At 43.5% G+C, this 17585-nt stretch overlaps 1 protein-coding gene across 1 annotated transcript in view; it reads right to left on the reverse strand.

Annotated features, from left to right (window-relative positions):
- SLC9A4 (solute carrier family 9 member A4) overlaps nt 1-15212 on the reverse strand; it is a gene marked incomplete at both ends in the record, with an annotated part of 38979 nt that extends 23767 nt beyond the window's left edge. The window contains 3 exons of the mRNA XM_082334350.1: nt 2372-2631; nt 11316-11779; nt 14951-15212. Of these exons, the coding sequence (XP_082190476.1) occupies nt 2372-2631; nt 11316-11779; nt 14951-15212 (986 nt within the window). The remainder of the gene's footprint in view (nt 1-2371; nt 2632-11315; nt 11780-14950) is intronic.
- Nucleotides 15213-17585: the final 2373 nt, after the last annotated feature.

The raw sequence follows: 17585 nt of genomic DNA on the forward strand, positions 1-17585 counted from the left end.
TACAGAGGTGTCCTTCCCCACTTTTAGCTACGCAGGGTGTGGGGAAGGTGCGTAAGGAAGCAACGGAATGTTTTCCACCTCTTCACTGTTAACGGGGACTAGAGCTTGCTTCAGAGGCACCAGCAGGCACCCAGCACAGATGCTGATAACAATCACACGGCGCAGTAGTCTTTGAGCAGCCCTACTGAAGGCGATCTCCTCTTCCCCCCTTCATTTTCCATAGTCATAGGTAACAGATAGGTTGAGTGCTATGCTAATAACATATTCCATCATCTATCTAGTTTCTACTGATATTATTTTAGTCTTTGGGGGCTTCCTGTGATGGTATTTTTCCAAACTTGTGAATTCAGAGAATGCTGACTGTTCATTAAATAACCCTTCATCTAGTTTCTGCTCATTTAATTTCCACTGAAGAAATCTCAAGGGTATTCTGGTGGAGCTGAGACATTTAGCAGGTCCAAGGACACTCTAAGACAAGGCCATTAGGCATTAATGTTTAATACTGTTGACTTTGAGAGACACGTGCGTAATAGACTTCCATGATCCAAGTGAAAAATGAATTAATTCCTCAATAATTCAGAAAGGTGACAATAAGTTCACATCCCTAAAACAAGCAATAATTTCCTTAATGAAGCAGTAAGAATAATAAATCCCAATTATATTAACATTCTTTTATTACTAATAATTTCAGCACTCTAATGAAAATAAGAAACAAAAGAAATAAAGAGCTATGTAGTCTAGTGTAATAAAGAGGCAGGGAAGCAGTAGTTTGGGCAGTGCAGGTAGGAAAGGATCCATATAGTATTAGTGCTGACTACATAGTAGGTCTAACCCTGCTCAAATAAACTCGCCAGTCACCTCAATCAAAGTATATGTGTTGGATATGCAAACCATAGTACAAGACTTGTCTGCTTTGTCTGATTGCTCAGAAAAACATATCTCCTGTCTAACTACTTATTTAATATGGTTAAATATTCAATTCCCAGGGCCATCCTGCAAAGGTTGTTTTTACAAAGCCAATTCTGCTCTGAAGCTGAACAAATTGGGCTTGTTTAGCCTGAAGAAGTGAAGGCTCCGGGGAGACCTTACTGCAGCCTTTCAGTAATTAAAGGGGGCCTATAAGAAGGATGGGGACAAACTTTTTAGTAGTGCCTGTTGCGATAGGATGAAGGGTAATGGTTTTAAACTAAAAGTGGGTAGATTCAGACTGGATATAAAGAAGAAATTTTTTACAGTGAAGGTAGTGAAACACTGGAACAGGTTGCCCAGAGAGGTGGTAGATGTCCCATCCCTGGAAACATTCAAGGTCAGGTTGGACGGGGCTCTGAGCAACCTGATCGAGTTGAAGATGTCCCATGCAAGCTCAGAGCCAACACAGGCCATGCAAGGCTGCTGCCACCCACCAGCTGAGCAGTGAGCCTGCGGCAGCCAGCAACACTAGCTGGAGCATTTACCACCATCAGGTTCCCATTTCTTTACACTTTACCCTGCTGAGGGGCTGTTTGGTGTGGTATCTTTGAAATTCACCTACCAGCAGTTTTCTCATAGTCTCACTTTCACCCCTATTCCTTCCTTTCTCTTCTGACTCCTTTCCTGCCGCCGTCCTCTTTCCTTCCCACAATACTCACCCTCTCCACATTTGCTGTGGTCGATAGACCTACCAGCTTTCTCTCTGCAGTGGGCACCCATGCTATCACAGCACTTTAAGGAAGCAGTCCCCAGCACTACAGCAGTATCAGGCTGTCCTTATTGCATCAAAATATGATCATCAATATCCATATATGTGAGTATATGTATGTGTATGTGCTTGATGTTCTCAGTTGTGTGGTTTTGCCCAGTTTCAGTTCCAGTGATACTGTTCAGATGTAATGTAATTCCAGTAAATTGTGTTAGAGCTGATATTCACAGCTGTATACAAAAGCAAGAACTTGGATGTTCTTTATTATATTTTCCATACTCATTACTTTGCATCTCTTTTGTAATCTGATGGTGATACTGCTTAGAAATAAATACAGATACACTGATCAAATCATTCTCTCATTCTGCTTATCTTATCAGAGGTAGCAGCCAGATAGTGGCAGCACTAGTCATTCTACCCACAGCTTGAGATATTTTTTCCAATGGGCAGAAAACTAAAAAAATTTCAGAGCAGATATATACTCCTCAATAGTACATCTATGCCTACACTGACTGTGGGTTTGCTTTTCCTAGTTACCGTGGCATTTTACAGATTCCTTAGAAGCTGTCCACTGCAGATCTCTAGGCCGGAGACTGAAAATGCCTGTATTGTACCAACCTCAAGCAAACTACCTCCTCAAAACAATGCCACTTCCCTCAAGAGGGCATCCAAAAAGCCATAAGGGATACTTACGCCAAAATGCCCGAGATGTAAAGGGTTTCAGCGGACAAGTATGACAGGTAGCTGAACATGAAGACCAGCAGGGGTTCGATAGCAGAAACGTTGTGGGTGAATCGAGTCATGAGCGCTGAAACAAATCCAAAGACGATGCCAAACAACACGCCACCCAGCCCCACGACGAAGAAGCGAGCGAAGCCAGCAAAGATGTCGATAAATTCGATTTCTTCATACCTGTGCATCTGGGTGAAGGCGATGAAGATGTTATACAAAACCTACATGTGAAAATAAGGAGACAGCAGTTAGGCACCTTTCTGAACCTGGCAGGTTTACTCATTTCATGGGGGTGTGTGTGTATGTGTGTGTGTGTGTGTGTGTGTGTGTGTATGCATATATATATATATATATATATGCGCCTGAAATTGCTTTAGACAGCTCAGCAAAGTAAAGTAACAGTTGAAATCTCAGCTGGTTCTTAACAAGTCCCAGAATTAAGGGTCTGCTAAGTGTCCTGAAAAACAGCAAAAAAAAGAAGGATAGGTGGTTATGTAATAAGAGTAAAACTCTGAGGGATCAAATGCAATTGAAGTAACCTAAAAATACTCATGCTTTTTTGTTTTCTGAAAGTAAACTTAATTATTGGTCTTTGTAGCAGATGTTGAAAGCCCAGCTGGGTACCTTACCAACCCCAGACTCTCCCCTCCACGTTCTCTTTCTGACTCAGGATGGGACAGGGCAGTGACTAAGAATCGCACTTTTGATCTAAATCCCATTTAGGTTGTCTGTATGATCGGTAGACTGTACACACTTCATTAGATGGACTCTGGAATGTTAAATGTTTTTCAGTAGTACTTAACACATAAAAATCATGAAACATCATTGGGAATAGGAAAGGAAGCAGGAGAGGGAAGGGAAGGGAAGGGAAGGGAAGGGAAGGGAAGGGAAGGGAAGGGAAGGGAAGGGAAGGGAAGGGAAGGGAAGGGAAGGGAAGGGAAGGGAAGGGAAGGGAAGGGAAGGGAAGGGAAGGGAAGGGAAGGGAAGGGAAGGGAAAACAGTAGCCTCAATTTCATATTGTCTCTACCTAGATAAATACAGCCTCTCTGTCCTCACACGTTTTGGGTTTGATGCCACTTAACCTCCTTCCCAGGAACTCTGTGTCAGTATCAAACTGAGAACCAAAAGCTGTGGCACTCTAAATGGCCTAAAGACCCTTCCCACATATATTTTGACTAGAAAGATTGAAATGACAAAACTAAAAAGAAAACAATGTCAGATTAGAAGAAAGATTGAATTCGCTACATTATGTGATTTGGTTTCTAAAGAAAATTTCATTCAGTTTAGAGCAGATAAGTTTACCATACTTCTATTATCAATAATTTCTTTTCTGCAGAAATTCGTGGTGAAAAATCTTCAGCGTATTCTGCTTTCATTCATCTTTTAGAGACTCATAGAAAGTTTCCACAGTAATGAGTGGTGTAGTAATAAAAGGCTCTTAGAGGTTGCTGATCATCGGTTAACATTAAGTCCTGTCAGAGCTGTTTACATGGAGTGTGTAACATACGTAAGTCACCTTTCAGTTTTCAAGAAGATTTGAGGAACATATAAGGACACCAGCTCTCCAAAGCTGTTGCACCAAAGCATTAGTTCAAAAACACAAAACGGACCAAAATAATTTGCCTTATCTGGGTTTTTTTTGGTCTTTCGTCTTCGTATAGTTAATTCCAGAAGGCTCTTAAGAAGATTAAAGCAGATATTTGCAGGTAGAAGAGTCAAGCTCATTAGGATAATAATTATTCCCCAGCTACCATCTAATCTTAAATTGCTGCTGGGAACATATGACCTTGAGCTGTCACACAGCCTGTTCCCCAGGAGGCTCATTGCTAATATTTCTGGGGGACAGACAGAGCACAACAAAATGTTTCATGTGAGAAAATACCCAGAGCTGCTTTTTCCTGAGGACTGCGTATGAAATTAGGCTCTTCAGTGGCAGATAAGGAAAAGAGGGTTCATATCTCCACAGTACATAAACCTTACTGTACTTACTATATAACTTTTAATTACAAAGCCTGTTTTCTCTCTGTTCCCCTTTTCTTGCAGACTTCAACCTCATCCTAAGACTTGTGATTCTTTTTAAATGATACCAAGGCTGATATCTATGCTGACTTATGAATAAAGCAAATTATCCTCAGCAAATGACTTCGTAAGTTTTTCTCTCTTTTTCTAGTTCCTAAAGTGTCTATATGATATAACCAAATTGGCATTAATTATGGAAATATGGGGCTGGACCCACTTCTTAGGGAAGTCTGCTGCCTCCCTGGGGCCCAGGTTAAGGATGTGAAGAGAAAGCTTCCTACCCTGGTACGGCCCTCAGATTACTATTCATTATTGATTTTTCAGGTAGGCAGCGATGAAGTTTCAACAAGAAGTCCGAGGGCAACCAAGAGAGACTTCAGGGCCTTGGGACGACTGGTTAAGGGATCAGGAGCACAAGTACTGTTCTCCTCTATCCTTCTAGTTGCAGGGAATGATGAGGGAAGACACAGCAAAAGCCAGCAGATCAATACCGGGCTCCAAGCCAGGTGTCATGAGCAGAATTTTGAGGTTTTTGATCATGGGTCAGTTTACACAACACCAGGCCTGCTGGCCACAGATGGGGTACACCTGTCTCAAAGGGGGAGAAGCATCCTAGCACAGGAGTTAGCAAGGATCATTGAAAGAGCTTTAAACTAGATTTGAAGGGGGAAAGAGATAAAACCAGGCTCGCTAGAGATAAGCCTGGGGGCGGCACGCCAATATTTGAGGGACGGTGTGCTAGCAAGGTCCTTCGGTCTGCTGTCTCAGTGAAGGCAGGGGATGGAGATCCATGTGGCAGCAAAGACGCAAGGGTTATGGATGTGTTAGAAACCACAGAAGTGCCTGAGAATGGTCACATAGGAATTAGGGCTTCTTCCCCCAAAAAGGTGGTGGGATCAATAGCCCAACTGAACTGCATCTACACCAATGCAGGCATCAGGGGCAACAAACAGGAGGAGATGAAAGCCATTGTACAGAGGGAAAACTATGATATAGTTGCCATCATGGAAACATGGTGGGATGACTTGCACAACTGGAGTGCTGCAATGGACGGTTATAAACACTTCAGGAGGGATAGGCAAGGAAGGAGAGGCCGTGGGGTAGCCCTGTATGTTAGGGAGTGTTTTCATTGCCTAGAGCTTAATGCTGGTGACGATAAGGTCGAGTGTTTATGGGTAACAATCAGGGGGAAGGCCAGCAAGGCAGATATCTTGGTGGGAGTCTGTTATAGACCACCCAACGAGGATGAAGAGGCAGACAAAATATACTATAAGCAGCTGGGAGAAGTCTCACAAGCGCTAGCCCTTGTTCTCATGGGGGACTTCAACTTACCAGATGTCTGCTGGAAATACAATACAGCAGAGAGGAAACAGTCTAGGAGGCTCCTGGAGTGTGTGGAAGATAACTGCCTGACACAGCTGGTGAGGGAGCCAACCAGGGAAGGCGCCCTGCTGGACCTCTTGTTTGTGGACAGAGAAGGACTTGTGGGTGATGTGACAGCTGGAGGCTGTCTTGGGCATAGTGATCACGAAATGATAGAGTTTTGGATTCTTGGAGAAATAAGGAGGGGGATCAGCAGAATTGCCACCTTGAACTTCCAGAGGGCAGACTTTGGCCCGTTTAGGAGCCTAGTTGACAGAGTCCCTTGGGAGGCAGTCCTGAAGGGCAAAGGAGTCCAGGAAGGAAGGCTGGACATTCTTCGAGAAGGAAATCTTACAGGCGCAGGAGCAGGCCGTCCCCATGTGCTGAAAGACAAGGCGTCAGGGGAGAAGACCGACCTGGCTGAACAGAGAGCTTTGGCTGGAACTCAGGAAAAAAGGGAGACTTTATGACCTTTGGAAAAACGGGCAGGCAACCACAAAGTTGTCATGAGATTATGCAGGGAGAAAACTAGAAGGGCCAAAGCCCAACTAGAACTTAATCTGGTTACTGCCATAAAAGACAATAAAAAATGTTTCTACAAATACATTAGCAACAAAAGCAGGGCTAAGGAGAATCTCCATCCTTTATTGGATGCAGGGGGAAACATAATGACAAAGGACGAGGAAAAGGATGAGGTACTTAATGCCTTCTTGGCCTCAGTCTTTAACAGTAAGACCAGTTGTTCTCCAGGTACCCAGCCCCTGAGCTGGAAGACAGGGATAGGGAGCAGAGTGAAGCCCCTATAGTCCAAGGGGAAATGGTTAGCGACCTGCTACACCACTTAGACATACACAAGTCTATGGGGCCAGACAGGACCTGCCCAAAGGTACTGAGGGAGCTGGTGGAAGTGCTCACCAGGCCACTTTCCATCATCTATCAGCAGTCCTGGCTAACCAGGAGGTCCCAGCTGACTGGAAGTTCACAAATGTTATGCACATCTACAAGAAGGGCCGGAAAGAGGATCTGAGGGACTACAGGCCTTTCGGTCTGACCTCAGTGTCAGGGAAGGTTATGGATTAGATCATCTTGAGTGCCATCATGTAGCACATTCAGAACAACCAGGTGATCAGGCCTAGTCAGCATGGGTTTAGGAAGGGCAGGTCCTGCTTGACTAACCAGGTCTCCTTCTATGACAAGGTGACCCACTCAGTGGATGAGGGGAAGGCTGTGGATGTTGTCTACCTGGACTTTAGTAAGGCCTCTGACACCATTTCCCATAGCATTCTCCTGGAGAAACTGGCTGCTCATGGCTTGGATGGGCGTACGCTTCTCTGGGTAAAAATCTGGCTGGATGGCTGGGCCCAAAGAGTTGTGGTGAATGGAGTTAAGTCCAGTTGATGGCCAGTCACAAGTGGTGTTCCCCAGGGCTCAGTACTGGGGCCAGTTCTCTTTAATATCTTTATCAATGATCTGGATGAGGGGATCGAGTGCACCCTCAGTAAGTTTGCAGACAACACCAAGTTGGGTGGGAGTGTTGATCTGCTGGAGGGTAGGAAGGCCCTACAGAGGGATCTGGGCAAGCTGGATCGATGGGCCGAGGCCAACTGTATGAGGTTCAACAAGGCTCAGTGCCGGGTCCTGCACTTGGATCACAACAACCCCATGGAATGCTACAGGCTTGGGGAGGAGTGGCTGGAGAGCTGCCCGGCAGAAAAGGACCTGGGAGTGTTGGTCAACAGCCAGCTGAATATGATCCAGCAGTATGCCCAGGTGGCCAAGAAGGCCAATAGCATCCTGGCTTGTATCAGAAACAGTGTGGCCAGCAGGACCAGGGAAGTGATCGTCCCCCCGTACTTGGCACTGGTGAGGCTGCACCTCAAATGCTGTGTTGAGTTTTGGGCCCCTCACTACAAGCAAGACATGGAGGTGCTGGAGCGTGTCCAGAGAAGGGCAACAAAGCTGGTGAAGGGTCTAGAGTACAAGTCTTATGAGGAGTGGCTGAGAGAACTGGGGTTGTTCAGTCTGGAGAAGAGGAGGCTGAGGGAAGACCTTATTGCTCCCTACAACTGCCTGAAAGGAGGTTGTAGCAAGATGGGGGTCGGTCTCTTATCTTAAGTAGAAGCAATAGGACAAGAGGAAATGGCCTCAATTTACACCAGGGGAGGTTTAGATTCTATATTAGGAAAAAATTCTTCACCGAAAGTGTAGTCAGGCATTGGAACAGGCTGCCCAGGCAAGTGGTTGAGTCCCCATCCCTGGAGGTATTTAAAAGACGCGTAGATGTGGTACATAGGGACATGGTTTAGTAGTGGACTTGGCAGTGCTAGGTTAACAGTTGGACTTGATGATCTTAAAGGTCTTTTCCAACCTAAATGATTCTATTCTATTCTATGAAATAGACATAATTCCCATTTTTTGTAACATGCTTTGTGGGAGTAAACTGTCCTGTACGATATCCTGCACTGCGTCATTCAAGTAAGACTCCATGTAACTGCTGCTTGGCTAAGTTACATTGCAGTGTTTATGCCAGTAAATGGAGTACTATAATTCTGTATATGGTAAGAAAGCCTGAATAAGCTTAGGATGCCTTTGTTCACTCAAAAAGAAGGGATGGATTGATAGTTGGCCTCATTTAACAACTCTGAGAATGTCAGGCTTTGGGTTTTTTGGAGGGGACATTACCATGTAGTGGTGTACCACTGGGTGGCTGTTAGTGCCAGGGAGAGGAAGAGAAAACGTGACACTGTCGCCCACAGGGGACCTCCCCAGGGACTGGTCCCTGCTCTGGCTGTCCATATGATACAAACATTGCACATACCATCCACACTAGAAGCATTGAAAAAAAGATTTTCAAGTAACTGCCTTAACCACCAACACAGGCAGCCTTGATAACTCCTTGTTTCCACCCTGATAACTCTTTCTGACCACATGCATTTAATTTTACTCTAAACACAGTGGATCAACTTCAACAGCAGGAGCGGAGAATATCTCCATCCTCCTTTCTAGCACCCATGCATCCCAGTGGTCAAAGCCTTCCTCAGTGACACCAGAGAGCTAAATTCAGATCCCCTCAAATAAAGAAATTAATTTTACTTGAATCTCTATCGTGCAGTAGATTTCTTTAACTGTTCTGCTACTGCATACAAAGAAGAGAGAGCACCATTAGAGAAAATAATCACTGCCACTTCATTCTGAGTACAGCATGATGTATAGGAGTTCTCAATGTTTCTAAAATCAGGCCTCAGAGATGAAGTAGTCAGGGGAAATACTCCGTTTCCTGATGCACACAGGTGCACAGCTCCTGTTGAGACAGAAATGGTCTGTGTATATGCGGGAGCAGAGCTTCAGATGCCTGAAACACTTTGCAGCAAAATCAGTACCCTCCACCTGTGTTTAGGTTTGAATGAAATCTGCACTGGATTTACCATCACTGTTTTGAACAGGGCTTTGGAACTCCACTAATATATGATACATGCTAGGACCAGTCCTGTTGCTGTCTCCACTGTTCTAATGCTAACAGTCTGCTCAGAAGCAACTGGGAAAAGAAGCAATTAACAGGACCTGGAGCCTTCTTGTTCCATCCAAGGACATGGCCCTACTGAGGAGAATGGGAAAAGGTACAAGCGGGTAAAAAGGGTAAATTATCCACTTTTGCCCCAGTCCCTTAAGTCAAAGGCATAACTCCTAAATCATCATTCTAATTCCATAGTCTGTTATTTTGTGAATTTTTTATACCAGGATATTGAACTAGATATAGGAGAGGGAGCTATTGTTGCCTCAAATGTGATACACAAGTTCAGCAAAATTCATACCAGTTTTTCCTGCTGGGGAAGAAAATGTTCAAGCTGATAAGCAGGCTGAGGGTGTGTGGGGCAAAGGGAGCTCACAGTGGTGTAGCCAACACTCCCCATGGGCAGCCCTTTCATCTCTTTTGCTAACACACCTAGTGCTGCTGAGGACTGCCTTAAATACCACTGTTTTTAAAGGCTTTCTGTCACTACACATTTATGCTGTAACAGGATTCTGACTGAAAGCTTATGTAAATACCATCGTGAGTTGGACCCACATCATAAATAACAGCTGGGAACAAAGGGAAGGCAAGGTAGAGAGCCAGTCAAAAAAAGGATGAAACAAGCTCTTCCAGAGTGAGGAAGAGGTATTACTTTGAGTTCTGCACTTGAAGGAACCAAAAAAAACAAGTGGAAGTGATAGAGGCATTGGGGATTTTTTGTTACAACTGTAACACATAAGCGGTTTGCATGTAAAGTTACGTAATGTTTCTCCCTTAGTTCTACATCAGGCCTACATCTCCGATTCACCAAGAGGAAGGATTTATGATCAATAGGCTGTGGCTGCAAGAAATGACTTCATTCCTTTTCCTTTTCGCATTACTCATAAACTGCACTTCGCCCATGAAGCCTTTCAGAAATGAACTCTGTACAGATTTTACAAGTCCAAGTTGTGCTATATCATCTCATGTATAACAGTATCTGAATAGTTTTCATGTGTTTTAGATTCCTGTGATTTAAATTCTGTAAAGATCTTATCTAGCAAAACTCCTTAACCTGCAGTTAACTTGCAGCACATGACCAGTCCTGTTGGTTTCTGAGCAATGAATTTCCTGCTTGAAATTTCTTCCTTAAAATACATGCATGTTCTAAGTGTTTTTGTCAATTCTAGTTTACAGCTAGAATTTCAGGTTGCTCCAAGTTTTAGCAGAACTGATGAGACAAAGGGAAAAGTATTAGCAAAACAAACTCTAAAAACACGTGTTTCCTATTTAAAAAAAAGAAAAAACAAAAAGAAAAAAAAAAAAAACAAAACAAAACAAAAACAAAACACAAAACCAACAAAATCTCTCTTATTCCAGAAGCATTGTTTCTGGACACTTGAGATAAGACAGCCAAGAAAGGTGAACATTTGTCAGATGTCGATTTTTTTACTGATAGAAACAAAGTTATGCGAAGTTATTAGTGGCTTTTGGTATTCCTGTCTAAGGTCTCTGGGGAACTTCCTAGAAGGGACTGGAGGAAGCAGTGCAGCCTCCAGAGGTTGACCACATCTGGCTTATTTTTTTTTTGGCAGAGGGCTCTCTGAGGCATGTGACAAGGCAGGGTCTCCTGTATTGCTAGCCCTGCTGCCTTCAGTCTTTAAGCAGTACAATTCTCTGTTTATTTGCTTGCACAATGTCGAAAACGTTCCTAGGTCTTAGACTGATCCTACCAGCAAAATCAGATGTAGCGTATCCATTCACTTCAGTGAATGTAAGAGCAAGATGTGATGTCTAATGTGTATGTGTATGCTTCCCTCTTCCAGCAGCTCTAAAACAATATGTTTTTGAAAGAGTTAATATAAGATGTAATCTTTACGTACATTAAAATTACTTCTGTGTAATGGAATGGAGTATCCGTAAAATAAATAACCTATCTAGGATCCCCTTAGAGCTGTTCTTGTCCTGTGCCCAATAACCCTACAAGCCAAAAGAGCCCAAAGAGGGGAAGACAAGGAGTGGAAAGAAACTCACCACAGTTATGCCATCATTTAGCAATGACTCTCCGAAGATCATCATGTAAAGCTGCTCATTAACAGAGGCTTCTTCAAAAACTACCAGAGCTGCCACAGGATCCACAGCTGAAATCATGCTGCCGAAAAGCAGGTTCTGCAGCAGGTTCAGGTCAGTTAGACCAAAGGCTTCTATCTGGCAGACTCCGTAGAGGGAGAGGCCAATCCCAAAGGAGTTTAGCAGAGATCCCAGCACAGACCACCACAGGATGGACCCAAAGTTTTCAAAAAATGGGCGAGTTGGCATGAAATAACCCTCCTCCAGGACAATGGGTGGAAGGAGATACAAGAAGTAAATACTTGTGGTCATCACCGGTGGAGATTTGTGATCAGAAGCAAAGATGATCACTCCTACTAGCGCTCCAGTGGCAATCAGAATGCAGCTTTCGGGCATGAGTCTTGGTAATCGGTGATAGAGATGGAAACCTTGAATAAAACATTAGGGTATTATTCAAATTTAAATTATCCTGATGTCAGACAGATGTTTTGCCTGCCTTTGAATACTTTGCCTTCAGACAGCCAGATTTTGCTCTTAGCATTATGAATGTAAAAACAGTCAGTACGGTTCCCTTCAAAATTAAACATTCCCAGACTTGTATCACTAAAGAAGGAGAAGAGTTTGGCCATGAATCTCTTCTCTTCCCACTCCCCAGCTCTCGATTTCTGAGCAAGTGTGCCTGAGTCTAAGCTCCACTTCTAGGAATGCAGAAACCTCTTTGAAAAGGTACACCACAATTTGGAAATAAAATATTCTTCAAGAATCCTTGCTGCCCAACCACTACTGCCACATCTCTGAGGCACAGTATTGTCCCTCTATCTCAAAGAGACCTCGGTCCCTGGCTGCATGTTCGAAGGCAGCTCCCCCCAGTGCTGAGAATGGTCCCTGACTGCAGAGCTCCCGCTGGATTTGGGCCGACCAGGAACCTGGAGAAGCCCAAGGGAGCAGGGAGCAGCTCAGATGCCATGGTCTGCTCAGCTCTCTCCACTTCCAGCACTCCCCTGAAGCACTGCACGGACCCCAGGTGATCCACAAACAGAGGGAGTGAGTACTCATGAACAACAAAATATCCGAAGCAGCAGGAATCAAGCCACAGTAACATAAGGCTTTGTACAAGCTGATTTACCTTGCTTTTCTGGGAAAACTGCTTTTCCTACATAAGGTAAACAACATTTTGTAAAGAAACTTATGGGTTACTTTACTGAAACAAAACGAGTGATTTCAGCAGAGCTGAAAGAACTACCAGCAGCCACCAAGTATCTAAGAAAATAATGCATCCTAAGGGATACTTTTTCCTCACTAGAATACAGGCTGAGTCTACACTAGCAAATTAATCCAGCCAAAGACTTTTCCAAACAGAAAAGTTCAGCTGGCATCCATGCAACCAAATTCTCTTCCCTGCCCCAGCAAGAAGTGGTCACATCCAAACTGCTTGTGGGAACAGACCCTGGCCCACAGTCTGCCCGGGCACTGCCTGGGAGAAGGCTTGTCGAGGGCCTCTGGGCCAGAGCTGAGCAGGAGCACACCAACACTGTTGAGGTATGGGCAGTCACACACAGCTTCCTGACAGGTTGCTTGTTAGTTGACAAGCATAGATGTAGCCAAGCTGTTTCACAGAGAAAGGGCTATGCTTACCATATAAATGTTGTGGGTGTGAATCTCCTCCTGCCTGCCTTGATGCAGCTGCATCATCCTGATGCAACTGCATTCATATAATTCTTCCCATTTGACACGAATACTGATACCAATACTAAGATAATGTCTAGCAATGGCTCATCTAGTTGCTATACCAGGAACTGTGTAATCATATTGAAAACGAGAGATGCCTCTACTAGAAAGGTAAGGAATTTTTCAGAATTTCCAAGAATGAGAATGAGGCAGACTAAGAAACCTATAAATCCAACGGCTGTGTCTCAATGCTTGAAGCTAGGTCAACCTTCATCCCATAACTCTAGAAGCTAATGCCATGACTGCATTTCTGTGACTCTCGAATTATCAGTGTTCAAAAATAAAGGAAAATGAAAATATTTTTATGAAATTTTAAATAATTTATTTAGGACACTATTTGCTTTTACCAAAAAGTATGTTAAGATCATAACTCTACTCATCTCCTTTTTGAAATAAAAAAATCATGTTCAAGTCTTCTGTCAGTTTTACAGAATAAGGGGATTATTTTGCCTTTCAAGATCTCAGAACGTTTCCCACCCTGAAATCTTGAAATCCAGAAAGACGATAATGCCTGAATAAAACACTGAAAATTTTTAACAGTTTGGAAATCTTCTTCCCTGGGTAACCAGATTATTCAGACTAACTCTTTCTTCCAAGTAGATTTGAAGTCAGCAGCTCCACAGTTTTCATCAAAAATAATATTATTTTAAAACTCCCAGCTAAGGAACGGGTCTGCTTGGGAGGCATCACACAGTTCTTCTAAAGTATCTATTTCTTGCTCAAGATAAGAATGTTGAGTAGATGTGCCACATGGCAAGTCCGTTGCTTTTATGGATGATGAACAAAGAAATTGATCAGTATGCTCACTGCTAACACACTCTGCTGATACCATAACAACAAATTTGATTTGTGAAAATTTTTATTATTATTTTAGCAATGAAGAGGTTTTTTTATAGGAATTGGATTGAGATCATCAGCTATTATGAAACTGGCAAATCATGGTCAGTGGTAACAATTTTTGTCAATTGTGTGACTATGACATGAAAAATATTTATCTTCAGGCCACCTGCAGAAAATCATCAGTCCCACCTACCAGCCTCTTCTATAGTAATGTTTGAAAATCCCATGGAAAGATCAAAAGGACAGGGAGATAAACATGTGTACAGCTCTTCACATTATTACCATTGTCTTCATTTATTTGATGTTGGTGCATTAATTCTGAATGGTCAAAATAATTTGAGCCCAGCCATGCAAATGTGTAAGACACATGGTGAGCCATTTTTGCTATGTCATTTGCAGTCCCTGCTTCTCCATGAGCTGTCTTTCTTCAGGTACGTACACGGAGCTCTAATAGAAGTTAGATGCATTGGTACGTATTCAAAAGGCACTTACCCTAGATTTCTGATGACCTACACCCTCTTACACTCTCAGTCCCTCTCCTCTGGCATTACTTTCTGAGCAACTTTAAACAGCAAACGTAGAACAAAGACTCATAGGGAAATGTTTCCTATTATTCACACAACGGAAGAATTCTTCCCACTTTTCTCCCCCAAGTTCAATATGCTTGAAGTCTCAGTGTGGTGTTAATGATTTCTACAGCTGTGACAGGTAGTAAATTCTGATATCTTGTGATGTTTAAAGTCTAGAAAAAGGGATGGACAGCACTGCGTAGGGGAGCTCCGTTGCTACTCACTAGCATAGACACCCCAAGAGACAGGAGGGTTAGAGGTCATATATTTACTTAAGTAAGCTGGAAGCATTCAGAGGTGGAATTTTGTCATTGTCATGGTAATGAACACACCTGTTCTTCTGAGGACAGAAGCTGTAAAAACAATCCCAGTTACAACAATGCATGGAAGATATTTGGTTGCATGATACGTTTTTAACTTCTTGCCAAGGTAGGAGGACCCAAGATCCCATTTTCTACTTACCTATTTTTGCAAGAGAGGCAAGGAGGATCCAAAGAGTGACTTCATAGGGAATTTGCACATAGTCATAGTCCACTGTGAAAACATGTAGCCTCGTATCCTGTGAAGAGCCAACAGCAGCCCCGTGATTAGGTTCATGGTGAGGCAAGAAACTCTTGCTCAGGTTGGGCTCATCCACACGAGCAGCAGCAGAACAGCATACCAAACTCAGCAGCAACAGCAACCAGTTCAAAAGCTTTGCATGTGCAAGCGCGGCAGAGCCCATGTCTGGGGCTGTGACTTTATTACAGATACAGCATATAGTGGGTGCATGAAGGTATGCAACACTCACTCCTGTTGATTCGCGCTGCTCATAGCCACGGATGCTTCCTCCTCAGGGCTGCTTCATTTCCCTTTTAGAGGTAATTTTAAAAGCCCTAATGTGCCTGTCCTGTTCCTTGTGTTACAGACGGAGCTGGAGTTTGAATGAAGATACCGGTTCTGCAGGTTCCTCCAACCCAGATAAACCCTGGCCACAGCATCACCCTGTTAAGGAATAAAAAGCCCTTTCCAACTAAATTATTTATCCAGCCACTCTGATTTTTTTTTCCTACTGTCAAAAAAACAAAAGAAGCCACAAGGCACACCAAAGGCACACCATTCAGGCAGCAAGTGCAGCACGGGTTAATAGCATCAGGTGGGAGAGACAGTGGCACCCTGCGCAGGGCGGAGAGCCTGCTGCACACCTTCCTCCCTGCCCTCCCCGCCCGTCTGCCTCCCCGCGCAGCCGGCACCTCGGGGCCCGCGCTTGGCACTGCTCACCTGGCGACAAAACTACTCGGTGTGTCAATAAATGGACTCTGCGGGGCTTACGGTAGGGACATCTGGTGGAAGACCACGCAAATTACAGTCTCGTTTAGAAATGTGTTCTCTCTCTTAAATGCATGTATGTAACTTAGCACATTATGAAAAGAGAAAGAGTCACATGACGTGCCTAAAACTGGATGTTGACTTGTCTTGTATTTAACATTTGTTTTACTCCTGCCAGCAAGGCATTCATTGCACAACCAAATTCTCCTCCTCCAACAAGGCATTCACCATTATGGAACTTTTTTTTTTAAAAGGTCAGCCTCTTCTCTCCTCCACAAAAACTGTGTTAGGATAACAAAGTGTGCAAACATAGTACTGCTGATCAGAAGCTGCTAAAGCCTGTATTACATACGTTAGAAGTGAGTAAATTTAATTTACTGACAAATTGTTCAAATTACGCACGGATCTGGTTGTGTTGGAAAACAAGGCTGAGTCTCACAGACTATCAGGTTACCTCTGCATTAGGGATCCAGTGTGTGCGCTCTGAGATGCTCCGCAGTGCAAAGCAAAAGGCAACAAGTGGTGACAATTGGGAAATTTGCTTCAAAAGCTTATCATGGTCCAAACTTAGACCTCAATGCAGGTGCAATTGCAGTGACAAAATTTTCTTTGGTACAGCCAGTGATGCCGTGCAATGTTTCTACATGAGACACTATCTTCTGCTTCTGCCTCACAGCACCACCACCAGTTGTCCCACTGAAGACTTTTAACCCAATACAAAATCAGGTAGATAATGCTCAGCCTGCTTGCAAAATCCTTTTTTCAGTATAGTGGTCCTGTTAACAGCAGTATTTCTTTAAGTCCATTTCCAAAAAGGAATCTGGTGGCTGAGCTATTCAATTAGCATTATAAAACAAAGTTTCATTAACTTGAAGGCCAAATGAAGTCAGCAGAACACCAGATCAGTGGCTCTCCTACTCAGATTTTCTTAACACTAACCATTGCATCTCACTTAGCTACAGCCATACACACACAGACTGCAAGCTGCCTTGAGGGTAAGTGATATGAACCCTGGCGAGTTAGCAGCCAGAGGACTACAAGGGAAAAACTTCAGAGTCCCTGGAAGTCTACTAGTTGTGACAACCAAGACTTTGATTTACAACTGCAATACACCAATAATACCAACAGGTTCAGTGGGACCCATGAGTGACCAGCACCAGGCCAGATCAGCAGTGTGCAGGTGCCTCCGAGTGTGAAATGTTTCACAACTGGTAGGAATGTTTTCTCCCATTGCAGGAAGGATGGAGGTACCTGGGATCAGCCCTGACACAGTGCTCCTTCTTTTCTCAACCTCCTCAGCATACCCAGTTGTGGCAGTCTCCCAGAGCTTTTCTTCCTTGGTGCACCCGCAGGAGGAGGTAACTCTTTAAATGAGTTTGGATTTGTCCCACTGGACTGCACAGGAAAATTAAACTGCAAGCTTCTGGAGTTCCCTTTTTTAATCTTTTTCTAGAAAACAAGTATAAAAATATTCCAGAAGAAATACAGTGCAAAGAACACCACAGTCACATGTATGTCCCAACATGACAACAAAAGAATATAATAAATATAATAAAATTAATAATAAAATAATAATTTATGAAAGATAGCTCACATTTACAGTTGTGTGCAGTGCCATTTAGTTTTACTGTGGGCTGCAGCACTGTCACATTGCAGTCCTTCTCACTTTTTTGGAGTGAGCTATTGCTGACTGCAGTGACAGTCCACAGTGGTCAGCCAATGTAGAAAAGGTCATTTACAGTCACGTCAACATTCCTGAGCCTGCTGTCATCCCTCTGTGAAATTTCTG

This window comes from Platalea leucorodia (genome assembly GCF_965183815.1).
Source record: "Platalea leucorodia genome assembly, chromosome: 2".
NCBI classification, from domain to species: domain Eukaryota; kingdom Metazoa; phylum Chordata; class Aves; order Pelecaniformes; family Threskiornithidae; genus Platalea; species Platalea leucorodia.